This window comes from Lupinus angustifolius, chromosome LG17 (assembly GCF_001865875.1).
Source record: "Lupinus angustifolius cultivar Tanjil chromosome LG17, LupAngTanjil_v1.0, whole genome shotgun sequence".
Lineage (NCBI taxonomy): Eukaryota > Viridiplantae > Streptophyta > Magnoliopsida > Fabales > Fabaceae > Lupinus > Lupinus angustifolius.
Genome location: NC_032025.1, coordinates 3919726 through 3947019, shown reverse-complemented (window position 1 = coordinate 3947019; position 27294 = coordinate 3919726). Strand labels below are relative to the sequence as shown.

The 27294-nt window shown below is 32.5% G+C and overlaps 3 protein-coding genes across 3 annotated transcripts; 1 reads left to right on the top strand and 2 right to left on the bottom strand.

Moving 5' to 3' along the window:
- Nucleotides 1791-7469, bottom strand: LOC109331553 (26S proteasome non-ATPase regulatory subunit 13 homolog A-like). The gene is made up of 6 exons (XM_019566121.1): nucleotides 7213-7469; nucleotides 5292-5738; nucleotides 3261-3341; nucleotides 2953-3149; nucleotides 2744-2843; nucleotides 1791-2315 (listed from the first exon to the last, which is right to left on the bottom strand). The coding sequence occupies exons 1-6, from the start codon at nucleotides 7360-7362 to the stop codon at nucleotides 2130-2132; spliced, it is 1161 nt and encodes a 386-aa protein (XP_019421666.1). The 5' UTR covers nucleotides 7363-7469; the 3' UTR covers nucleotides 1791-2129.
- On the top strand, nucleotides 12088-19771 carry LOC109331552. Its single transcript, XM_019566120.1, has 12 exons — nucleotides 12088-12464; nucleotides 13260-13298; nucleotides 13456-13574; nucleotides 14068-14147; nucleotides 14245-14552; nucleotides 14827-14895; nucleotides 15810-15892; nucleotides 16889-17170; nucleotides 17255-17361; nucleotides 18156-18307; nucleotides 18561-18757; nucleotides 19263-19771. Exons 1-12 carry the CDS (start codon nucleotides 12144-12146, stop codon nucleotides 19525-19527), a joined length of 2022 nt encoding a protein of 673 aa, XP_019421665.1. The 5' UTR covers nucleotides 12088-12143; the 3' UTR covers nucleotides 19528-19771.
- On the bottom strand, nucleotides 20363-25612 carry LOC109331973 (DEAD-box ATP-dependent RNA helicase 5-like). Its single transcript, XM_019566802.1, has 13 exons — nucleotides 25074-25612; nucleotides 24853-24977; nucleotides 23761-23868; nucleotides 23535-23615; nucleotides 23140-23218; nucleotides 22851-22936; nucleotides 22712-22768; nucleotides 22561-22628; nucleotides 22033-22101; nucleotides 21806-21899; nucleotides 21050-21214; nucleotides 20833-20925; nucleotides 20363-20685 (listed from the first exon to the last, which is right to left on the bottom strand). Exons 1-13 carry the CDS (start codon nucleotides 25522-25524, stop codon nucleotides 20593-20595), a joined length of 1569 nt encoding a protein of 522 aa, XP_019422347.1. The 5' UTR covers nucleotides 25525-25612; the 3' UTR covers nucleotides 20363-20592.

Here is a 27294-nt window from a genome sequence, read left to right as displayed (position 1 = left end):
GTTAAATTCAGCTAGATTAACGCAAAAATCATAAACTAAAATGTTTAATTCATATGAGCGACATTTATTGGGAGTTACGACCACATACCTCGTAATGCATTTGTTTCTTACTTTTAGAATGAGAGAATATTTTTAATAGTACAAAAAAAATTAAATAAACTATTTACAAAACTAGAACTTGATATAACATGTAAGTAGGTCAAAAGTTGAGATTTATTATAATAATGATAAGAGAGACATATCATGTAAGTGATTAATCTTGTCTAGAGTATATAATGAGATAGTCATAATTGTGAAGATTATGACTCTTGTTTTTGAAATATACTATCTTGTAATTTATATTTACCTAAGTATAATCAATCATGATTTGAAAATATGTTTTTTGTTTTGTTTTTGCTATAACTTTAAATTTATTTAAATGATTAGTTAACTCTTGAATAGTTGTGCTACCTAGGTTTTTATACATTTGCTAAAAAAAACATATAAGCCCATTATAATACATACTTGGGCGTAGCAATGAACTAGGTTTGAGTCGTGTGTTCCAAAATAGTAAAAGTAGAGAAATGTTGGAAAAAAATAACACAGCCAATAATTGTTGTTTGGAGAGATATAACTTGCCTTGAAAACTCCGTCACATGGCATACAGCATGCAGCAAGGTGGTAGGGTCTAGTAAGTAGTAACATTATTAAGAGGATCTAGATTCTTTAAAAATAATATCTTAACCATATTATTGATTTTGAATTTAAATAGAAAAAATAATGTGTAGGGTAAGAGTTTTATATATTATTAATCAATCATACATAGTTAATTATCATGGATTCTTAAAAAAAAGTAATACATATGATGGATAATACATTGATTAATTATCTATAAGTCATTATACTAATAGTGTATAAATATTACATTCTTTAAATATTATTGTGATTAATATTTCTAGAAATACTAGACTTAAGTTTTTTAATATTTATTTTCTATATTTTTTGAACAAAGTACTTAAGTTCCTGTTACATGATCTTTTTTAATATGTAATTTTAGGTTAAACATTACGTTCTTATTTAATTTGTGACCAATTGACCATAGTTTTAATAAAATTTTGCTTACTGTTTTTTGAAAGTGTATCTCACTTATTACAATGAGAATATTTAATCAGAAAATAGTTATGCATATTTACTGCAGAACATGGGCAAAATTTACTGAAGTTTATTAAAAAAAATTATTTTAATTATAATCTATATTCCTAGTAAATAAAAAATATCACATCGTTACAGCAATTAATATTTTTTAAGTAAATAAATAAAAAGTTTAAACATGAGCTAGTACATTAATCTTTACTTTCTCTCCTTGGTATATCTACAAAGAAAAATAAAATTATAGGTAATGTTCTAACTTAACAATCCTTAAAGATTTGAGTGCACATGAATTTCAGACATCTAAATATCACCAAATTTAGAGATTGAGAATTTGTTTTAGAGATTAGCAATTCATGGACCTAGATGGTATTGAACCTGTTTGAGCATTGTTTCTAATTGTCAGTTTTTTACAACATAGTAAAGTTCTATACATCACCATAAGTGCAAGCTCAAATTGTATATTCAACTTAGGTAACATTAACACGAGTGATAGGTTTAATAGTTGACAATACAAGGTTTTGACAAACAAGGATACTAATACCAATGCCATTTCTATGTATGAAAAAGAACTTCGAATCTAAATGAAGCAACTAACCCGCAAGAGAATGATTATGTTGCGGAATAGCACCTACTGATGCACATGATAGATTATACAAAAAAATGAAAAGTGAATAAAAATGGTCATATATAAGAAATTTTCCAGATACATAGTTCATTATCACTCCAAAGTGTAAAAACAACCGGTTCCCAACCGATTCACCATGTCTCTAGCCTAGGCATGTAACCATAGAACCAACAATGTCCAAGACAAGTACATGAGGCTGCACTTTCCGGTAGTAATCATTCAAAAGCAGCAGGTAGAAACCAAATGAAGCACATAAAGTTGTGGCTATATTGCCCATGTGACTTAAAAGTCTCTTCATCTTTTGTCGCCTAGGATGTAATACCCTTTTACTTAAGAATTCGTTACAATGGGCAGAAAACAAAAATAGAAAAAATCATGATCCGATCAAATCAGGTGTTTCTGCCTCGATGGACAACAATGCAGTGTGTACTTTTTCTGTCCAACCGTCCAGTCGATCGCGTAAGGATTTGACCTGTTGAATTCCCAGAACTCTTGGCTGCACCCAGGAAACATGCACTGTGCTCTCAACTTGATCAATTATACCCTCAATTAGGTGAACCTGTAATAAATTCCCAGCATTGTAAGCATGGCATGTAGAAGCTTCAAAATTTAACAGTTGTCAGACCTCTATTAACTTTCATAAACAAAGATAGTTAGTCCCCAAATGCAGAAATCCAACCCAAAAGACAACAACCCAATTGCTGGTCTCGGAACAAAGCGTGGACAACCTGATATCCTTTGAAATTAAGTATATGATGCAGAAACAAGAACACTCTGCATGTATGAACTCAATTAAAAACATCCTCAGTAAAAGAGCATAATACTTTCCTTTTTTTTCAAACCACACATGCAATTGCAGATAAAAAGCCTGCACTCAATCACTAAAAGATACTGGAATGTGGTAGTCGAACAGATTATTTGCATTTGATAGAAAAACATGCAAGCTTCTTACATCACAGTTTTTCTAGAACTTCCAATAAAACTTACAGATAGGCTCTTCATGAGTAGATGCTCCACATCCTCTATAGAAAGTTTCGTACGATCTGCAATTACACTCAAGGGAATAGTTCTATCTTCCGAAGGTCGACTGCAAGCAACCACAATCAGGTTTAGTTGGTACTTGGAAAAAAAAACATACTTATCGTATTCATCTCCAAAGGTAAAATTTATCAAGGATCGAATTAATGCATATATACCTGAATATAATCTCCATCAGACAGAGAATGTTAATCTTTTCCAGCAACCTCTGTTCATTTTGAACTAGTGCTGGTTGAGCCCTTAAAGCAGCATTATGCACCTGGCATAACTCCTGATATCGAACTAAATCACCAGAATTGAATGCCTGCAGAATATAGTATAGCCATTCCACCTTTGTCCCAAGAAGGCTCTTAATCTGCAACAAATATTATTATAAATATCATCAATCAATACACAGCTTTAAAAGAATAGATGGATGAAGCAAATGAATTTAAATAACACTTAAAAAAATTGACGAAATACTTACAATAGGATGTGCAAGTAGCTCTCCAAAATTGTAGATGTTATCCCCCAGCAACGCAGAAAGGGACAAATCAAATGCCAAATCCTAACAAAACACAAAAAACAGAGCATTAACTAATATGGCATTCATTGACAAATAGAAAACAAACATAGATAGGGTAAACTATCATGAACTCTTCTAAAAAGAGGAAGCAGGTGTCATAAAATAAATTTTACCATTCATAAAAGAATATGAGAAAGTAGGTTGTGCACTGATAATGTAAAGATTTTTTACATTGTCAACACATCCATAGGAAAACAGTCATTTACACCGCCAATGCACACAAGATTAAACTCAGAATATATCTTCAAACCCGTCCATGTTAATGTTACATAAAAATGAGGCCACGATGAAGTAGTGAAGATAAAACAAAATAGCTTAAACTTTTTATAAGATGCTACATGAAGCACATTTGGAAGCATTACTTAGTCTGCAGAATAATTTACCGAACTCATCCTCTTGATTTCTTAAATTGACGTGAAGAACCAATTCTGAAGGCCAGGCTAATAATAGAAGAGAAGATATTTCACCTTAACGGAGGGTTCAGCCACTACGGGGCCATAGTGGCTAATATGGGACCTTCCATGCTAACAAGAGTAACTCATACCGGCTAACTGAGAATAAATATCATTAAAAGAACCAACGGTAAGATGTGTGGATAAACACATTAATTAGTCACTAATCCCCATTGTTAATTAATGGTCTTAACTTCTATGCTTAAAGAAGATATCCCCCAGTCTATTTATCATCTTCTTCCCCTCCCCTCTCAAGGGATTAAAAAAATGAGGTACTGACTTAGTAGTTTCTCACTATTTTTAAATAATAAATAGTGACTGCAGTGGACAGATCTCTTAAATCTACTACTCTAGACAAGCAACCTCATAACCATCTTCCAAGACATCCTGCAAAAGTCAGTAAGCATGCTTATCAAATAGGGATTCAGATCGTGAATTGGAAGGCCTATTTTCCGAACCATGAATCGAATCGGATCGTGAATCGCCATAATTATAGTACTAAAATAATCCATGATATAAGTCATAAGCATCATAACAGAAAAATACCATATGAAATAACACATTATTAAGCCATAACAGCAAAATAACACAACTACACTGGGTCCAACAAATAAGACTCTAATAAAAATAGCAAAATAATACCAGAGAAGAAGTAATAGGAACGGAAGAGAAGAAACAAAGTGATGAGGAAAGGCAAGAAATAAGCGGCAGAGAAGGCACCAGAGCAAATGTGCTTTGTGTTCTCACATTCACACTTTTTGTTTTATCAGAATTAAGAGCTAAAAATCAGGTCTGGGCCACTTAGGAAAGGTAAAATTGACCCATCTGAAGTGGGTTTAAAAAACAGCATCTTCTCATGTTTTAAACAACCGGGTCACACATGACCTGGCCCGAACTGGATCAAGACCTGCAAGTTGCACACTGAGGAATCGCAATTCAGTAATGTTTACAGTGATTCAACCCTTTTCCGGTGATTCAGCTGGGGATACTGGAACAAAAACAATGCAGCATGTGATTTGCATCACTGGGCTTCAAATGTGCATCACTGGGCTTCAAATGTGCATCATTTTGCGATGTGAATCGCACACTGTGTGATACTAACTACCATGCAGCAACAACAACTACCAAGCCTTTATCCAACAATAACTACCATGCATATAAATAAATATATAATATGCATTTTTTCCATGAAATCAAATCTCCAGATATTCCATGCTTGAATTCCCAAAGATCACACTTATCCTGATAAAGAAAGGAATTGTCTTAGCTACAAGACTTTCCTTTGGCAGTCACATTATCACAGAACAAATTTCAGATCCTCTTTTAATCTCCCTCTGCAACTATACCTATAAATCATCTTACAAGTAAGCAGAAGAAAATGCAAGCAAATAGCTATAATTCGATATTAACAGAAAAATTAAAATGAAGCAATTAGTAAAACATAAGACATTTGAGACATTACTGATCAATTATTACATACCAGCTTGAATGAATCTGACAGAGACTCCACTGATGTGTATGCCAAATAGAGAAGGGCACTTTTGTAGAACTCAGCGAATTCTTGGCGGGTTTTGTGATACTGGGATGATACCCAGTAGTAGCTAGCATACACAGATGGATCAATGTCTGTCATGCTGTCAAGAGTACTCTTTCCATCTTCTAGAAGTTTCTTGCATTCCTTCTGGTCACCCTGGTCAAGCTTAAATATTGCTATTTGCATCTTACTGTAAAGAATAGGTTCTTCAATTCGTTGTTCTCTAGTGGCTTGAAGCTTCTCGATGATTCCTTCAAGATAACCAATAGCAGCTTCTTTCTCAGAATACTGACGAGAAACTATCACAGCAAAATGCGCAAGCTTGAGAAGGTTGATTTTTGTCTCAAAGTCAGTGATGAAATTGTGATATAACTGTACAAGAGCATCACCAGCCTGAAACGTTGTAGATGGGATAAATTTGTTAAACATAAGACAAGAAAATTGACATTACAAGCAAAACAGTGGCATAGAATAAAGCATAAACTTAAACAAAGTTCTGCACAATTTCTGTCATACTTAGCATTTTGATACTTAAGACAATCGACAATTTGGAATAAACAGTTCATTCTCACAATTTTTAAAGGAATCAAATAATCAAATGTATTTAAAATAAGAGTAGACAACAATTCCCAGGATAACAAAGACTTCCCAAATGCAATTGGTCCTTCCTTTGGGATATTTAATGACAATATGTAATATGAATAACCTAACTCTTACATTTTTTGGTTACTTCCGGCTAAGAATGTGATAGAAAGGTTAGCCTAGTTAAATAAGACTCTGTAATGAAGATCCCCACTCAAAATAAAACCACCTAGAAAATGGTGGAAATCCACATCCCAAACTCATGAAGCACCTTATCTAAATTAAATAATTTGTCAAATTTTTAGAATGCTAGCTTGAACTTGTTAAAAGGAAACATCAAAGTTGCTCCGTTACAGTAGTTGTGGTTTCATTCATATGACATTATACTATGATTTCAAGAGTATCTGATTAATCAATCACTCATTTCGTAAATTCCAAACAGGTTGCCATATCTAGTATCTCAAGCCACAGACCACGATTGACAGGAAATGCACTGTTCTGCACAAGTTTTGTACATGAAGACAAATGCTACAGCCTTGGAGAATGAATTGACAATAACCAAATTAAAAGTAAAACAAATAAAACTTATTAGTTTTTCCATATAACAAGGAAAACACCATGGTCAAAGTGGCAATCAGCTCAGGGAGTCATAAGGAGGTCAAGTGGCAAGGGTGGACGGCTTAGGGGGTGGAGTGATAAGAAGGTTGAGGGTTTAAATCTTACCCACTACAAAATACTAACATTTGCCTGTAAAAAAAACCAGCTCAGTTCCCTTTTACAGGAAAGCTTTTCGCATTTAAATGGTTCTTGCTAGTTCGACTCAGATTAATAAAAAACAAATATACAAACTGGCCAATCATAAGTAACTAAAAGAAAATTACAAATCATAAAACCAAAAATCTTAGCTTCTAACGAAACCCGAATTTCCCAAAATTAAACAACTCAAATAATTCAATTTCCCAACTAAATCCATCTCAACATTCACGAAACACAATTTAATTCCGAACCAGAAAGAAACAAACCCCCAGTAAATAAAGCTTACACATTTTTCACACCCCCAATCAGAACAAATGAAACAAAAATAGGTTAAAGGTAATAAAACCAATCAGCACCGCAATTGCAACTATTATAGCTAGCATCCACACTTCCACAGCACCTTAACTCAAAACTTAAGTTCACACCGACAAATTAAAAAATCAAAAACCCTAATTCTCATGAACAAAAAACAAAAATGATCACATAAATGGACAAAGATACGGTATTGAAGTGAGTGTAGATTTTGAACCTGGAAAACAGCGAGAGCAACGAACTGTTCGAGCTTGAGAGTTAACTGATGCCATAGCTTCTTCTGGTAGAGATCTGCGAGGGAATTATACCAATCAGAAAGTTCAGGGTGCGAGTTCCGCAACGAATCCAAGTATTGCAGAGCAGCCATGGCCAATTTTCGCGATTCACAACACAGAGAAACGTCTAAATTTGAGGCTCTTTCTTTTCTATTTATATATATACCAAATTTATTTTCTCTTGTTTATTTTGGTTCGATTCAAAGAAAGACATCAACGTTTTGGTTTGCCCTATTCGACGTCGTATTTGGGTTTTTTCCAGAACTATAGTGGTTTCACTATTTTGATATGACTAATAGATATTCAATTGTTTTTCAATTTAATTATATATTTTTATAATATTTAATATATATATATATATATAATTATTACATAAATAATTATGATATATGTATATGGTAAATTTCACATCATATATCAATTAGTAATCAACATGTGTTAATTTAAGTGGTACATGTTTAATTCATCTTAAGTACGGCATCAAATATGAGTCTTGTAGATCGTAAAAATATGTATTGGAAGAGTTAGTCTCACAAACCTGTGAATATTTCCGATTCGATTCATAGGTGAGGATATGACACCAAAAAAAAATAGTAAGATTCATTATAATATTTGCATTCACCCCTAAACTATTGTTACATGTAGCTATTGTGATTTAGTCACCCATTTTTACCTCTGTTTCTTACCCAAAACTTAAATTATGAATCCTAAATCTCCACCCCATTCCTCTTACTTCTAAGACATTCTATCATTTTTCTTTCAAACATTGTTATTTTCCCTTGCTACACTCGTATGTTTCCTCATCCAATACCCTCATCAAACTCCTTATCATACTATCATGTTCTAATAAGTTGATTTCATATATATAACATAATGAATACATTTCCATTTTTTGTTGAATGAACTACAGTGTTTTGTAATGATTAAGCTCTACTGTATCCTCAAGATCGAAGGTTTGATTCTTGAGTGCAATACTTGTTAAAATAGATAGTGGCGAACATCAAAATGAATTAATTTATTATCAAAAATGTGAAATGATACTCTTGGTAGTACCAAAAAAATTCAACGCACATTATTTTCTTGATATATTAAGTACCCCGATAAATTCTTTCATTCGCATGATTATAATGATTAAGCCATAATCATATACTCAAGACACTCAACTTCATATTTTCATTCAACATAAATTATTTCCTTAATATATTAAGAACTAAGACACTTTTGATTTATGAAAATGGTTCCTATTTTATTTCTATTTCCATTAATGAATACAACTAATTTTTTTAATTTTGTTTCCTATTTTATATTAATCACTACATTTTTTTTGTTTGATTGTTCCCAAAACAATGAAACAAATAAAAAAATCCCATGTTTGTGCTAATTAAAGAAACAATAATATTGTAGTTTTTAGTTTATCCAAAACTAGTGTGTCGATTTTTTATTACATTTAGAATGTTTTTTTTTTTGTATTTGGTGTATTATAAGTTTAATTGGATATACTTTAAATTATAACTTTTGTTTTTATTATAATATCCAATTCAAAGTGAGATAAGTAGTTTCAACTTACAATTAATGTGTCGGTAGTCATTACTTAAGATTATATGATTTTTATTGAAATTAAAAAATATTAAGGAAAGGTGGAAATTTCATCATCATTACATCATGTTTTGTCATATATATATATATATATATAAATTATTTTAGCTGGCAAAAGTTACTGGATAGCAAAATCAATATATATAATTATAGAATTAGTTTACCTACTCACCCTACACCTACAAATTATCAAACATATCACATTATACCGCACTGACACCTACTTAACTTTTAAAATTTATCATTTAAAATGCCAATGGAAAATGTAAGACACTATTAGTATGAAGCCTAAAAGAATTATACAAATTAATTTATCAAATTACCTTACATAGAATATATATCTATTAGTTTTTAGTATAAAAATTTATACACATTTAATATATTATTCATCATTCATTTGTATTTTATAAGAATCAATAATAATTAAATATTAATTATGAATGATATATTAACACTTTCTGTATACGATTTTTTCTACCCTTACCTAGAATTTATCCTTAAACTACCTTGATAATACATTTCAATTTATCCTTAAACTACCTTGATAATACGTTTCTCATTTATTTATCTCTCAATAATTCTCAACCTGTCTTGCTTTCAATCCACAATGCCATTATCACAGACAAGTGTTCTCCGATCAGTACCAATCTTAGTTGATATAACAAAGAGCACATATAAATCAATGTACATGTTATTTGACTTTCACTTATTAATCGTGATAGAAAATCATAGTAAATTCCCTAAAGTTGATTTGAAGGGCTGATTTTTTAAAATTGCTATTCTTTGTATCAGAACCAACCTTATTTCAAGTTAGAATTAGACAACTAAGTACATAAATTCTCATTATTTTTTATCCACGACCTTGTTCCATTATAAAGGGTCAATTGTTCATTGTACTATTCCATGTGTTAGAATATATGATTGGTCAGAAAAATATTTAATAATTTTAATTTTAATTTAAATAATTTTTTTCCAACCAATTAGAGATAATGGTACATGGAGTAGTACAAAAAATTGAACAATAAATGTGTTCCTATTATATAGAGGTCATTTGATTAGTCCACATTCCTTAACATGATATATACTCCTCATTTGAATATAACTAGCATGAGACTTGTGCGTTTGCCCGGGTAATAATATGCATTGTATTAATTTAATTAAATAGTGATTACATAACTTGTTAATTAAATGAAATGTGATTAAAGAATGAGTGTAAAAAGTACGCACTGACAGTGTAAAGATTTATATACAGTGCATTATCCACCATTCATTTGCATTACTTTTATTTAAAAATCAATGATGCTTAAAAATCAATGGTGAATGATGTAGTGACAGTGTAAAAAAATTTACTAGTCGATGCATATATCTTTTTCTCTTAAGGAATACCTTCTAAAACATGTTTTATAGTTATCAATTGCTAATGTAAAAATGGTAGTACAATAAAATGATATTGAACCTGTAATGTATAAAAAAAGGAAACATGTTAGGAAAAGTTGAATGAATTTAGATGGAAAATTACATGATGTTTTTTAACAAAACAATGTGACTAACGATTAACTCATAAAATTTGCTTTGTATATATTTGATTGTTGATGTAAAAGTATTGTACATGAATATGATATCGAATCTGTTATTTTAAAAAAATGTAATAGTTAAAAATAAATATTTCAAACATAATGTAAAATAAGTTGTAGAATACATATTATAAAGATTTTGGAAAACTTCTTTATAAACGACATTTGTCGTTGTCTTCAATGGTTTACCATCCTTGTCATGTATGAATATCTTCAATCTATTTTTGCTATATACTCTTGAAACAACTACATACAACTAACCATGACTGAATACTGATCTAGGAAAATACAACCTCACACTCTCTAGTGATTGACCTTGCGATTTGTTGATTGTCATAGCATATGACACAATTCTAAGAAACTGTCTTCTAATAAGCATGAAAAGTCGTGAAGATTTGGATGGTGACATTCATAACATAAGAATGTAAGTGATATTTACCATATTTTTCCAAACATTATCTTTGCCACAAGTACATGATAGGGGATGGGATCCTTTGTCCCATCAAATTGTCTATCCCATATCCCGGACTAATCGGTGTTTGTCAACAAGTCAAAAATAATATCTCATTTTAATTTTATTTTATTAAAGTAATATATTAATTCCACACGTCTTGTTATAAGTGGAGTGGTCCAAGAATGAGGACACCAAGTTGGGACAGGTGATCCTCATCCCATGATTATCCATCTTCGTAACCACCAACATTGTAGTGTTACAATCGTTACATAACCCTTCAGACTTAATTAAATTCCTTAATACCATAACCGTGGTGCCTACTTTTAGCTTGATCTTATGATTTGGAAGTCCTCATGTTGAAAATGAATTTAGAAATTCAAGAGTTAATATGTTGAATGTTTCATTGTCATTAGCATCAGACATATCAACCTCACCTGAACTCAAGTATTCTTTTCATCACCTATAAGTATACATTAGAATAATTATTAATATAAATCTAATAAATTTAATACATTTAACATAATGAGTATGTTAAATAAAATTGAATACTTTACCTAGAATTTTCAGCATAACATATTCATTGATTTGATCAACAATATCAACTGTTGATCTAAATATTGCTCTTTATTGAATAAATTGTTCATATAATTATAGTTTAGTAGGATTAGAAATTATTTATTGTTTGATTTTCATATAATTATATTTAATTCTTTAGTAATCTCAAATTTTGATTATAATCAATTCTAAATTCTACCACAAAATAGTATAATTTTGGAAAACGATAGTAAATTTTCCTCCCACATCTTAGCCACTTATTATAAAATAAAAATTAATGATTCAGATATACTTATTGACTTAAATTATTAATATTTTCTAGAATGAATGTTAAGCTAAGTAGTAGGCAGACTTGAGTTTTTTTTGGGTATTAAGAATATTATTAACCTTTTGATCTTTATGTGGATCTGACGAAACCTTATGCTATTAGACCAACTTTTTTTGGTTAACAAAAATTTGGGTTAGTATATATTCAGAGTGAATGATTTTTTTATATTTTTATTTTATCAAAAATAATTATTTAGGTTTTAATTTTATTTTATATAATTTCAATATTTTATTGCTTGCGTCTAATATATTTTGATATGAGTTTTTTTCCTCCCTCTCTCTTTTTTCTTTTAAATTGCTTCAATTTATATATAAAATAAAGACAGTAGAGGAAGTAGTGAACCGAAAGAGGAAGAAAGGACTGAAGATGAGTAATAAGAACGGAGCCATTTTCTTCGATGAATTAGACGACGCCGTTTTGGCGCAGTTAGACCTTGATCTCTCTACCATTACTCAAAAACCCTCATCATGCAATCCTACACAACCTTCACGTTCCGTTACAGTTTCTGCCATGGCTTTTTCTCCTCCACGAGAACTTTCTCAGATTCATAGAACCACCGAATTTGATTCTCTTCCTCATTCTCCCCCTTCTCCTCTTTTCCCTGTAAAACCTAATTCCTTTTCCGATTTTGTCCCCGCACTTCCACCACAAGATTCTGATAAAGACCTCGAAATTGAACGGTTGAAGGTAAATTCCCAATTCGGTATCCGTGAATTTGAGGTTTTGTTTTTAAAGTTTGAAACTTGTGCTTCTTGTTTGGTTTTTTATTCATGAAAATAAACGGGTCTACATTCAGGTTTTACTTAATTACATTACCACCCCTATTAGGTGAAGTAAACGTAATGGTAATTGAATATCATGGGAGATAATGTAATTTTTTGAAACAATGGAGGTGCTGAGCGTAATTAAGTGAAACCTAAGGGAGGAAAGTGCAATGTTTTCTTTTTTGGTACACTTCATAAGTTCTATGGTGTTATTAAGAGTAGTTGTGTCACTTTTTGTCAATTTAACTCAGTAATATAAAGTGATGGAATTTGTTAGTAATGGAGGGAATACCTTGTAGATACTTATGGACATAGTTCTGATAAGGAAAAAAGTTATTATAAAGGAAAAAAATTCAATATTAGGATTTGTTTAACTAATTCATAGTTAGTTATTTTGTAATCGAAAGTTGACGGTAGTCCTGTTTCTTATTAAGGTATATTAGGCATGTCTTCCACTTGAAGTGTTGAAACCTCGAGGTTTCTATTTGTATCTTGTAGTGCCTTTTCATGTTATGTTGTTGTATGTTTTGGAAATGATGAGTGTGGGAAAGGTTTTCTCTTTACTGAATTGTGCAGACAATTGTTTACTAGTGAACAATCATGTGCATGCACTTTAAAATTGGTGGAACAATGGTCACTTTCAAGTTTGAGTATCAAAGATTCACTTAATCTTTTTCTTATACTGAATTTGGTATTAATTTGTTGATGGCAAGATCAGAGGGAGCTGGGATGTAAATCGAAGCAACTTGCAAATCTGGTATGTTGGTGGCAACCGTACACATTCATTGTTTTTAATTGGTTGGTGACAACATTCTCATTTTTCTGTTCCCCTTTTGTATCTGGGCCAATGTTCTAATTCTCATCCTGAATCAGTAAAATGTTGGGTATGTCATGGCTTTGTTGCTTGCTTTCAGGAAAAAGAGTGTCAAAAGTTAAAGAAAGAAAGAGATAAGAAAGAGGATCAGCCCAAATTTGTGCCTTCCAAGAATGAAGGAGAAAAAACTCGTACTAATTGTTCAAAGAGTATAGACAAGTGAGTCAAACTTTATATTATAATCACAAATATATCTTTACACTGTGATAGATAGACAGAAGCGGCAATGAACATCTAGGGTGAAACCGAGGCATTTTGATTAGACTTGTAAGTTTGTGAGCTGAAGCTGAAAATAACAATAAATTTATAGACGTTTTGGTGTAACTATCAACAATACACACTTGTACACGTGTGTATCTGACATAATGGTCTGTGGTAAGAGTGATCAGATCTTGTTATAGACAGCCATTGCTAATAGAATCTCGATGAATGGTCTCAACTAAACAAGGAGTTAACATGACATATTTAGTAATTGAATGACATGAGTTACAGATTACTATAGATTCAGTCATATTTCATGCCTGAGTTTGTCTGTTAGATTCCGTCTCTAGTGTTTTTTTAATCCGTTCTCTAATGTCGCGTTGCACACGTGCGCTACATGCAGCATCAATAAGTGGTATGAAATTATTACTAATGAGCACCATGATGACAGGGACTCTGGAGTTATTGCTCAGGACTATCTTAAAAATTCTTCAAAATTTCAAAATGGAGTGTCGTCAAAAGATATGACTGGTGAGGCATGAAATAGTCCATCTTCCTATTTCAAAATGATTTTCTGTTCACTTCTGATTTGGTGGCACCGTCTTGGCTTGTTTTTGTTGTGTGTCAGTTGAGACAACTTTTAAGGATAAAGGAGTTGAAACTGACATGTTTAAAGACAACCTCTCCCAGAAGTTGCTGGAAATATGGGGATCTCAAACTGATAAAAAACTGGGAACTAATGCTATATCCAAGTTGCTTGTGGGTTGTCAAAGAAATTTCCATATTCTTTTTGGCTGCATGAGCATGCGACTGCCTTCTGAAATAACAAAAGAATTACTTACAGCCTCTTCTGGAGTAGGTTTGCATTATGTCGAGGATTGTTTTCATACTCCAGAAGCAGCAAAAGTGTCAGATTTCTATGTTGCCTTGACAAAGGTATGAGGTTTTGAGTTCAACTATGCATTTCTGTATACTTTTATAAAAATGAAGTGTCATTATTAGCAACTAAGTTCACTTTTTTTTGGGTTCAAATAACTTGATGTGGTCGAAAAATGAAAGTGGGTATTTATGTTTTGGTTATATTAACGTATGTATTTTTTTGGATACAAACTGGGTGTGTTTACCCTTAACCCTTGTTATTGAGTTGGTTCCTATTGTTCAATCATGTTAGTTGTGGTTATATATCATCTAATTGTTGATGTGCATGCAGATAAATGATGGAACAGATGTTTTGGAAACTTTGATTCAACCATTACTTGACCTCTGTGATATAAAAAATGTGAGTACTTTATACTACATCTGTGTACAAATGTTTTATTTTTAAGCTATCTTCTGATACACTTAACTTATTAATCAGTAGCTCTACAGAAAAATGATGAGTTAGCCTTTTTAATGGATGCTGGTTGTTATTAAGGATCCATCATTCTTTCCTCTTTAATAAACCAATCCATCCATAGGCGATATGATTTCTTTTATTTGGCTCTATCAAATATGCTTTTGCATTCTTAATAACCAATTTGCTTTACCAGTAAGTTATAATTGTAATATGTATACTCTATATATTGTTATTGAAGTAAATGGATGTTTGCCATTCTTTTAAATGTGCTTCAAGAATATATGTTCTTATTTATATGAAGAATTTAAAACATTTGAGCTCTTTTTTCGCTCAAGTGATTGATTTTGTCAGTGGGAATTGTTTGAGCCCCTTTATAACTAAAACGTCTGAGCTATTTTAAAGTGTACTGTTTCGATTTTTTAATGAGGTACATTGGGGTCTGCAATGAGTTGGATATTGTAGGTTGTAACCATCCCTGGCCTTAGAAACTACGAAAAAGTTCCCTGAATACGAAGGTTGAAGCATTTTAGCTCTGTGCTTTATGTATGCCCTATGCAGTATAGAAATGAGAATTCTGATATATCTGGTTTACAAAGCACTTCTTTATTAAATTCTTGGTAAATAGTGACATGGACATCTTATTTGCAATGCTGTTGGCTTCTTGTACCTGACTATTTGTGAATTGTGAGTCTCCGATTGGGTTTTCTGTTTGAGTTAGAGCTTATTGTATAATTGTTAGCTCATCATTTTATGTTTTAAAGTTTTTTTAAAATTAAAAACGTTCTCATGCTTGAAATGTCCCCTCATTTTCTATATTGTTATATGTTTTACTGACTAGTTTTCCCTTTCTAGGATAGGTTGTTATTGTCCATAGCTCTCTATGTATACTACATAATCTTCTGAAGCTCCTAGTGGAAATGGTTCCGAATTTTGGAAGAAGGTATCCATTATGTGTGTCTTCTTCCCTTGTTTTTAACAACTTATATTTATTGCACTTTTGTGCCCTGTGTCCATTTTCTCAAGGTCGCAATTCAATTTGGTCATTTCCTCTTTCTAATGTCTTGGTAATTTTATTATATTTCATTTCATGTTTATTTACAATTCAACCAGTGGCCCACTAGTTGACCCTGTGATCACTTGTCTTCACCAAGTTTTTTTCTGGCCTTGGTTTGTTTATTACGTTAAAAACACGAGTATGTCAGGTGTATGTGCACTCATGTGCATGCAGATAATAGTAAGTGTTGAAATTATAGGATTTAGATATGGAAGGAGAAAATTGAATGATCAAAATAGTAAATTGTATTGATAATATTGTGAATGATAACTGATGATATTGTAACACAAAAGACAACACTAACCCCTATTTTTACTAATACTAGACTCCTAATTAAATATCTTAAAGATTAAATAAAGTAGTTTGAATCTTAAAATATCTTCTAAGATGCTCTAAACAAATCTAAAATATCATCAGAACATGATATATTTTCTCTCTAAATATCATCGAGATATTTTCTATAATATAATTTAAAATATTCTATGATACTTTCATATATTCTAATAGTTGGAACATGAAACTTGTGCACTGGATGGAAAATGTTCTACGTGAACAAAATGTTCTGTCATGTTTAATTATTTCTCTAATTACTTTTGGCAGTGAAACGTGCTGCAACAAAATATGATAAGTGTAGTGTGGGTATGAGGGGGACTGGGGAGGTAATGACAGGTGGTCTTCGTCCGTTGTTATTCTCGTTAATTTGATCAAAATGTTTACCTATTGTAAGAACTCTGTGATTGATATGTCCTACTAAATCAATATATGATTATGAATTGCAAAGCATTTCTTCCACTTGTATGTAAAGTCAGTTTATTTCTTTCCTTTCCAGTGTTGATGTTCTTTTGAACTTATGATCTGATCTTTACATTGCATTCTTCCCAGGGACAATATTTTCATTGATGGAGTTTGCATCGGGAAGGATGATGTGGATTGTTGTGGGTTGGAAGGTGCAAAAGATAGAAAGCTCTTTAATGAAGAAACAATAGGCAGAAAAGAATGCTGGAGCCATCAAAGTACCATGCGACCTAATGTAAATTGGCTTTGTCTTTTCGAGATCATGCATCAAATTGGTATGAAGATCACAGAAGAAAGCGTGAGAGTGGAGGCAGTGTCCATCATGAATCTAGTTCTTGTGAGAAGTGATGCGTACAATGAGAGGGCACTGTAAGTTTTAAAAGTAGTGCTTTCTGTTAAAAACTGTTTTTGAAGACATTATATTTATGGCAAGTTAACTTTGTGTTGATTCAGGATTAGCCAGAAAATAGTTTTCGAAACTATTTCGGAATTGCTTAAGAAGGAAGCTGGACTGCTTGTGAGAAAACATGCTCTGAAACTTTTGTACCTGGTACTGAATTGTAAGTTTGCACCAATTTACGAAGATATTTTTCATTAAAAGATACATAATTTGATTCCTATCCCTCTTCATTTTAATTGTTTTTTGCAATTACGACTTCATGTCTCACTTATGTCTTATTTCATTGTTTTTTTTATGACATAATCTGAACCTCCAATCCCTGTAGGAAAGGGTAAGGATGCTCTGCAGTTACTGTTTAACTGCATAGCATCTCAGCCACTAAATAAAATACTATTTATAGGATAAAAAATATTGAAAACCAAAAATAATTCATGAAATATCAACTCTTGGATGACTAAATGCACATCCTATAGTTGTTGCCATAGCTCTAAAGGTAATAAATACATAGGAAAGTAATGGATTTGAATGAAAATGATTTATTGTGAAGATTTCATTTCTTTTTTAATTTATCAAATGAAGACATATGCACAGAAAAATAAAAAAGTGCAGACCTCAATCAATCGTTTTAGAAAATTATTTCAAATTAGTCCTTGATTCATTATTGTTTCTGCAAGTCCTTTTATTAGTAAGATATGATTCTAGAAATTTTGAAAGATCAACAAAACTACATGCCTGTATTCTTTCGATTAATTTAGACTGCCATATTTTTTGACTTGCTCGTGTGAAACCTAATTTTGTAAGGAGGATCTTTTATTATCCTGATTCTTTCTATTCTCTTTGTCCTTTTGAAATTTTCCTTTTATCAAAAAGAACAGGCGTGCTTGTATCTACTGCGCATTCCTTGCATCTACCCCTATTATTATTTTTGTTTTATTTTTTTATTTCGTTTTAAAGGTCCAGAACATTTGGCCACCTTCTGCTGTGGTTGCAAAGAAGGGGATGGTGCTACGGATGACAATGCTTGCACTTCAGAGTTCCAAAATTTTAAAATCATCCTTCAAGGGTTGGCTGATTGTGTAATAGCATCTCATGGCAGTGGTTTATTGGTAAGTGTACTGACAAGTATATTGATCTTGTCCATGGTACAGTCTGATATACCATGATCATAATTTAACAAATATTCAAATAAAATAAGTACTCTTTCATATCTTTTTGGACAAAAATGGAAGATTTAAAAACTTCGTTCTTATTTTCTTCAATAATAGAGTGCAGTACTTACTTTAGTTTGGAAAAACAGATTAAAATGATTTGTATTTCAAAATTTGAGGTGTTTTAGAATTTAACATATTGTAATTTCAGGAGTTGAACGTAAGCAGAAATGCTATTCTTGTGCTGGCATTCCTTGCGTCGTCTGGAAAACCGGGTTTTGAAATTCTAGTTGGTCATAAGCTCCCTAGAGGGGTAAACTATCTTATGCTGATTTTGCAATTACTGGTATCAGAGATGGACCTTGAAGGTAGAGCATACAATGTGCTGCCAGAAATTTTCAAGGAGAGGTAATTAAACACGAGACTCTGGATGCAGCCATCAAAATTGTTTGTTCCACTCTCATCAATTTTTTTATCATTTTTCATAATAATCGTGCACCTTTCAATGTTTTCCTAAGGTTATATTTTTTATTTTCTAGAGTCCGTGCATTTTTTGAATGAATAAATATAATACATATATAAGAAGTTGATTCTTAGGTTGAGATATGATGAAGTCAGCCATATTTCAGTTTTATGGCGCGTTTGAGTAGGCAACTTAATTAGGTGTGTTCATTACATGAGAGCTTATGACCTTTTCTATAAGCTCTTGTAAGTTAAAATGAGCTGATAGGAATGTCATAACTATTTTCATAAGTTCTTTCAACCACCGGATTAAGTGATCATAAGATCAAATAACCCTAAGTAAGCTCTCTGTAAGGTCTTTCAATTGCTCCCTTACATGATTTACATATTCTCATGCATGCACTGTGGTTTACGTGTATTTTTTTGACTCATTCGGGCAATTTGTTGTCAGGACATTTCTGATACGCGAGATAATGATATTGCTCAACAGACTGGTGTCCAGTCCTGCATACTCTGCTACAGTCTTGAGAGTTTTAACGGCCACTAGAGATATGGCTACTTTGACCATCGATGTCACGAGCAGATTATCTCGGAAAATAAAGAAAAATGAGCAGCAGGACAGCATGGTGAAGCATATTAGAGAAACTGAAATCGTAGACCTTGCTCGCCTATTCAAGAAAAGAGTATTCACTTATTTGGGAGATGATATAAAATAACCTTCTCTTCCACTTTTCCAAGTTTTTGTGTATATATGAGCATGCATGTCATTCTACTCCTGTGGGAACGGTGAAGCAGATAGGTAGTAAAGTCACGCAAGTTTTTTAGGACTTCATTTTTGGAGGGAGAAAATTTTGATTGGCATGGCAAATATAGGACATTCAAATTTTGTATAATTGGAGGACTTATATTAATGATTGAGGCTATTATTTGCTGTCTTTCTCTTATATTGTTCAGAAAATTCATCTTCCCCATTCAACTAAAATGAAAAGTTAAGAAATCGATGTGATGAAGCAAAAGCCATGGCATTGTGAGTTTGGTATAATAACATGTATATGGTATAGGTTATGTTTGTAGTTTTCGTTTATAAAGATTATAAAATGCAGGATTTTCATTTGGATGAACAAATTGTTGACGTTTATCCTAATATTTTGTAGGTTAATGACATGGGCAATTATCTTTTGCTGCATACACTTAGACCCTTTTGTTCTCTTTCAATGGTGCCCATGCATGATACACCTCTTGCCTTTTACAGCATCATATCTACTCTACAGGACATCTGCAATTACTAAATGGATAATAGACTATTGTGCAGAAAACTTAATACTAGTGTCGCAAATTTACAAACAGTCGTCGAGTAGGTGAAGGGATTTTCTGATAACGTTTATCTAGCTGGAAGTCTTGTGTGAACAGTATGCTCTCAAGTGTATTGTAGGTATTGATAGCAGCCACATTAACAATGCCCGTCAATTTGCATGTACATTTTTAAAGTGACAATGTCTTTAGAGCAAGTAGAGAGTGAGGTAAAACCATTAAAAAAAGTGACATAAAACCAAACAAATAGAATAAACGAGTCTAAAATATCAAAATTATAAAAATTGAGACAATTATCTAAAAAGCATGAAAAAAACAAAAACTTCCTATTACTCATCAGTGCATGCCTACAACAATACTCATTTCATCTATTTTTTTTAACTGTAATGCTTTCTTACTTCCCTTTAAAGTAATAAATAATAACTGAATTCATATATTCCTCCAACCAATTGTTAACATGTCACCAGCATTTAGTCTTCATCGTCAGAGTTAAATGTGATTTTCTTAGACTTTGGAGCATTAACAGCAATTTCCTTGAAGTGAGCCCCATAAAGCTTGGATTCCTAAAAATATAGTAAAAATGATACTATAAAAATCAATCAAAGATTTTTTCAGAAGTTCAATGGGCTGCCATAACAAAGAAAAGTTTATCCTAGCAAACAATCATAAAAAAGAAACCTAAACTAGCGCAAGTAGAGAAGAAAACAGACCTTTTTCTTTACATGTGTGCCGAATTTCATAAGGGCCTCTGGCACAATTTGCCCTGCTTCTCTTAAAACATTCACCAGCTCTCCAGCAAGTCCCTAAAATATTTCATTCAGTAGAATACCATGTGGTAATAGATGATAAACACCTATTATACAATAGATACAAGGGACAGGGGAGAAAATAAAACATAGAATATATCCAGAGGAGAATGAATGCTACCTTATTCTGCTGAGTGAAGAATGTATGTGCAACACCTTTCTTACCAGCTCGTCCAGTTCGCCCAATTCTATGAACATAATCTTCAGTTGTTAGTGGAAAACTATAGTTGATCACCACTTCAACATCTGGAATATCCAAGCCCCGGGCAGCTACATCAGTAGCAACCTGTCCAATAAAAATGTGAAAACAAATAAATGGTCAAATAAAGCAACAAAGGTGAGGAGGATATTCCAGGGAACATGTGACATGTCTGGTTCAATGGACATAGACATATTTCCTGCAGCATAGATTTAATACTTCATACTTAATCCACTACAGGCATTCAGGGGCCTTACAATGTTGTTAAATTTTTATAATAGATACTAATAATAATATCTTAACTCTATCCGATTTGATTGTGGACTAAGGGGAAGTCCACGCTGTAAAACTTAAACTTCGGTTTTTTATATAGCAAGAGAATTAGGTATATTTAGTTTGTCCGAAATATACAGCATCTCTCACTCTCTCTCTTTCTATACATATAGATAGAGACACACACATGTTTATATATATGTATATATAATTATCATTGTAAAGTGACACTTATAACCCAAAGAGGCTATTCGTAAGTTAGTTTTTGGAAGAAAACAGAAGACTTGGGAAACCTCTCAAAGTGTATTTCGTGGTTTCCAAGTTTTCCTCTTTCATCCATTCTCCTCCATAAACCAATTCACCTTAAATGTCTCTCAATTCTAGCAACAATATAAAACAGCATACCATCAAAGGACAGATTCCCTCCTTGAATAATGATAGTGCCTTCGTACGGGCATGTTGTGCTTTGTCCCCGTGTATCGATACAGCCTTCCAACCCCTAAAGATGGTATTTCATAACATAAATAGCTTGTACAATTATATCAGCAATGGATTAGAGCCAGCACCAGAATCTTTCACCAGTTAAATATTAAAAAATATGTATCTAAATAGCAGCAATAATAGCAGTGTACCCTTTTTGAAGCATATTTTCTACTCGTGAGGCCTCCAATTTGTACAAAACAAAAACCAACACTCGATTCCTGAGAAAAGGTACAAGCTCTTAGAAATGTTGCAGAACTGAACAGTTTAGAAGGTGCAATATGCATCAGAACAGCCATAAGGAACCAATCTTTACATGAGCACGGAAATGCAGAAGAAAAAATATCAGATACAGCACCAAAAAACAGCTGAAGTCATGGAAAACCATGCGAACAATCTAACATAACTTTACACTCCAATTTTTTTCTTACACTTTCTATAGGGAAGTCATATGAGACATCCCCATCCCTCAAAACCACAAAACCAGCAAGTGACTTTTACGATGATCTCTAGCTTCACCCCTGCTTTCATTTGAGTTGTTAACATAAGGCAACCATAATATTCAGCCAATTTAAACAGCCAGTTTATTGTTGTCATCACTTCACAGGACCCCACACAAAATCGGGGAAAGGATACAAGAAAATATATCTCTAGTTTTTGAAGGCAATCATCAGAGATACCTCTGAGATTTGTGGTACTTTTCCAGTAAAGCAACCAGTCGTTTATCACGGGCACGCTCATCCAAAACCTATGAAGGCAAAAGAATGTTATTAATAGTCACTAAATCATGTAAACATTACATATGACATGCAGAATTGACGCAATTCACACCTCAACTATCTGCATGACATCGTGATTGGCAGCTAGATCTTCTGAGCCTACAACAACCTGTGACATTCACAAGTTTAAACATATCTAACAACTTAATTAAAAAATAATGCAAAGCCCTTTTGAAAATGAAGATACTGACCTTTACAGGGTCAGGATCCATGAACTCCTGTGCTAATTGATGAACTGCTGAAGGCCATGTAGCACTGAACATTACCATTTGACGAACTGCAGAAAATAATAACCTCTTCAACGAAATAAAAATAAGCTGGGAAAACTGTGGGAGTAAAATACTTCTATGCAAATTCTTTGGGGAATCAAAACTGGAAGGTTCAAAGCAATTCAATGATAAATACAAACAACCTGGAAAAAGAAATTAAGGAAGTTGGTGGGCAAAAAGGAGGAACTTTTGATAAAAAAATATCTCATACCAGAAGATGTCTGACCCAGGATGGAGCGAACTATTTGCTCAAAACCCATGTCAAGCATCCGATCTGCTTCATCGAGGACCTAGGTCAAATAATGATAACATGTGCAACATGCTATCAGTATATATTACATATAAATAAGCTTCTATTTCATACACAAATTGCAGTATCTATGGAATAAACAATTGCAAGAGAAGTGTGCAATTAAGACTATCCAACGCCAAACAAACTTCAGCAAAGATGTTTTATAGCAAATGTAGAAACAATCAATTTCAAATTGAGTTACCCAGCAGTGAGAACAGCAAATAAAATATATAATTGAATAACTTGTTTAAATGATAGAAGTGAAATACGATAGAACTGGCCAACATCATTACGGCCCACAATTTATAGCTTACCACAAAAGATGCTTCTTTTAAGGATAAGAAGCCCATTTCAATCAGATCTTGTATACGACCAGGGGTTCCAATGACGATGTCCTGGATTAAAAATATTAAATTGTTCATTTGATATTTACCATAAATAAAGAAAAGAGCTCCCTATATGTGAAGCGAACAAGCGTGTAACTGCAAGTGGTATCTGCACAAACCATCCAAAGGGGAAAATGAACTTGATATAACTTACAACGCCAGATTTCAGTGATGAGATCTGTGGACCTTTGGAGGTTCCACCGTACAAACACACTGATTCGACAACACAAGACCTACCAGCATCACTAATGACGTCTGATATCTGCAAGACAATTACAGAAAACTATTAGCCACATTTTTATCACCTACTAAATCAATAATACCATCAGTAGAAGATGGAAATGTAGGAAAGTTAATTTCACAGTAAATTATTTTCAAAAAACAAAAGGTAACAGTTTAAGGTGGGGGGAGGCAAATTGTAGAATCCACCTGACAGCTATGATCCAAATAAGTATTAAAAATTTGGATAAATAACACTGACCTCCTATGACTGGCTTAATTACATTCAGTACCTCTTTTATTTCAAAAAATTAATCAGCCTCCCTTTACTTATAAATTGAGTTACTGATAGGTTGAATGGTATTTTAAGAATTCTATAATGGAACCTAAAAGGACTATTAGCTCACATTTTACACGTTAATTACAACCCAATCAAAATTCAAAATTCAAACTAAATCATCCAGTTGCCACCTCATTTTAGACTTAATATTGTAAGCCAAACCAAGCTATGTGATATGCTACAAAAACCTCAAAGGTGTAAGTGTAATGGCAACATAAACCCCAAGGCATAGTGGTGAAATTTTTGAAACAACGAGGGTGTTGAGTATAGCTAAGCCAATTGCCAACTTCAAAAAGGTCAACGTAAATTGTAAATTATGTAATTCTCTCTAAGAACTTGATATCTTTATGAACTAACAAAAATCAAATTCCTGTGTTGTCATAGACTAAGACAAAATAATATTATGCGCTTTATTATGTTCCAGAGCCATTTAGATTAGCTAATGGAGAGTTTATTTGGGTTTACAAGAACAGCTTAACTTCATAAACTAAATAAAATTATCTTATGACCTTCCTGTAAGGCCTTCTCAGCTCACTTCAAATAAGCTTAGTAGAGAAGCTTCTAAAAATAACCTCTTTTTAGCTTATTTCAAAAAAACATTGAATAGGCACATAATTAAGTTGTTTACTATAAGTTAATAGCGATCAACAGCAACAACTTCATTGCTCAAAAACAAAATATGCATACTTGTTGAGCTAGCTCCCTAGTGGGGGAGAGCATCAGACAAAGAGGATTCCGACCCCGGTCCGCTTTATTCTTCCCTTTCTTCATAATATGCATAATCGCCGGTATTCCAAAGGCCAATGTCTTCCCTAATAATCAATCAAATATCATAAAACCAATCTCAGAATATCAAATCATAATTCAAAATTCACATAACACACCATAACATTATTTTCAGTACACACCTGAACCGGTTGCAGCAATTCCAATGAGATCACGACCGTCCAATAAGAAAGGCCACGCTCGCGATTGAATCGGAGAAGGCTTCTCGAATCCCTTGCAGCATTCAAGTACTTTCTCTGGAAGCCCTGCTTCAGCGAAGGTTTTAAACGCTGTGTATTTGGAATCATCGGCATTCTTACCGGTAACCACCACCACTCGCTCCGTCACCGTTTCATCACTGGTTCCGTTAACGACTTCAGTTTCGCCGTCGACGATGTCGTTTGATATGTGGTGCTTAATCTTCTTCGTTTTGGTTGATTCAGTGTCGTTTTGTTCGTGGAGTGTTCTTTTGGGACTAGAGGTGTCGTTTTGGTGCTTGCCTTTGTTTTTGTTCTTTTTCTTCTTCTTCTCGGAATTGAGTTGAGGATTGGGGGTTTCTTCGGCGATCAAAACGGCGTCTTTCTTCCGACCCATGTTTTATGAGATGGAATGTAGAGAGGGAGAGAGGGTGCGGTGAAGTGAATGAAACCGCCAAATGCCGAAAGTTGCAAAGACAGAAGTATAAAGCGGGATTAGCAGTTTTTAGGGTTTTGGCTTTTACTTTTACCACGTCAGGCTGCTATTTAGTATTTACAGTTTTACACCCCACAAGTTTGTTTCAAAACAATATTCATTTTATATCAATGTAAATATAAATTTATTCTTGAGGATTTCAGGAATTTGCACTAGTAGTTAATTATATTGTGGTAGGTGTATTTGAGATTAATTTTTACAGTACAGTGAGAATTCGATAATAGATATATGAATTTGATAATCTATTGCACAATTTTAACATTATCATAAAACGTCTTAAAATAACGAGCTCGTCATCACTTAACCAATATTCATCTTCCCTACTAGACAATCTTGCTTTGGTAGTGACAATCTTCCATGAACGAGTACACACATATCTAACACATTTTATTCTAAAATGAGCCAACATAAAATATTGTTGTTTACAAATGTGATAAGGGAGTCATGTTCATAACACTTCAAGTTATTAGTAATCGTCTTTGTCTACTTTGATAAGAGTCATAAGATGACATCATTTAAGTTTTTCCACTTTGGGTCATTGGCTACATTCAATCTATTTTTTTCTTCTCCTCAATCCTTATAGAGCCCTTTCCTTAACTTATTTCATAAGTCATGTACACTCTAAATTAAAGCTTAAATAAGGTGGGTTATAAAGTTTCTTAGACCCAAATTTTTCATAAATGGTAAGGTATATGATATCTATAATTTATCTATCAACCAATTTTTTTTAGGAGAATGAAATTTGAATGCACCCTTGTAACTATGACTTATTTTTTACTATCCAAATCAAATTTGGCTCCTAGTTATACAAAAATAAAATATTATTGTCTAGAAAAAACTATTCTCCTATCTTTCTAATTATATGTCCCTCCCCCCTTGTAGCGTCTATTTTTTTCAAAAGGGTGCATTTTGTTATGTCTAGTATTATTGATACAGATTAAAAAGTCATTATTATGTATAAAAAAAGATTAAGAAGTCAATAAATGATTGAAAATTAAGTACATTTTGTCTAAAATATCTCTATTTAATTTTCATTTATTTCAAAAAAAACAAGGAGGGGTCTGTTTACACCTAATTTAAGTTACACTCAATGTCAGCAATTCATTTTCTTAAATTCAACGGACCAAATGAATGATTGAAATAAATGATGAGATTTTATTAAATCCAATGAACCAAATGAGTGACTGAAATAAATGACGAGAGATAAAAAGATAAATCTTAAGTATTTTTTAAGTTTCACCTATTTGATCATTTGGATTTAAGTTAAGAAAATAAATGACTGAAATTAAACATAACTAGTGTAACTTAAATTAAGTGTAAACAAATCTTTCTTATTCTAAAATTATTATTTTACCATAAATTCAAAAAGTGGAGAAACCAAGCTGAAAGAGATTTTATTAGAGAAGATAATGATACATTCAAAGATGTAGAGAATAATAGTTCCATAGTTCCATCCCAATTTCATAGGTGTACTAATTTTTTTTTACTAAGAGATGATACATGAGAAACAAAGAAAAATTTGAAAGATAAGCTAAGAATGGTTGATATTAAATTAGATGAGGAAAAATACTTAAATAAACAATGATAATTTACCTTAATTTTATATAAAAGATATTAAAAAAACATCAAAACTTACCCGCTATAATCATTTAGGTACAGACTTCACCTAAT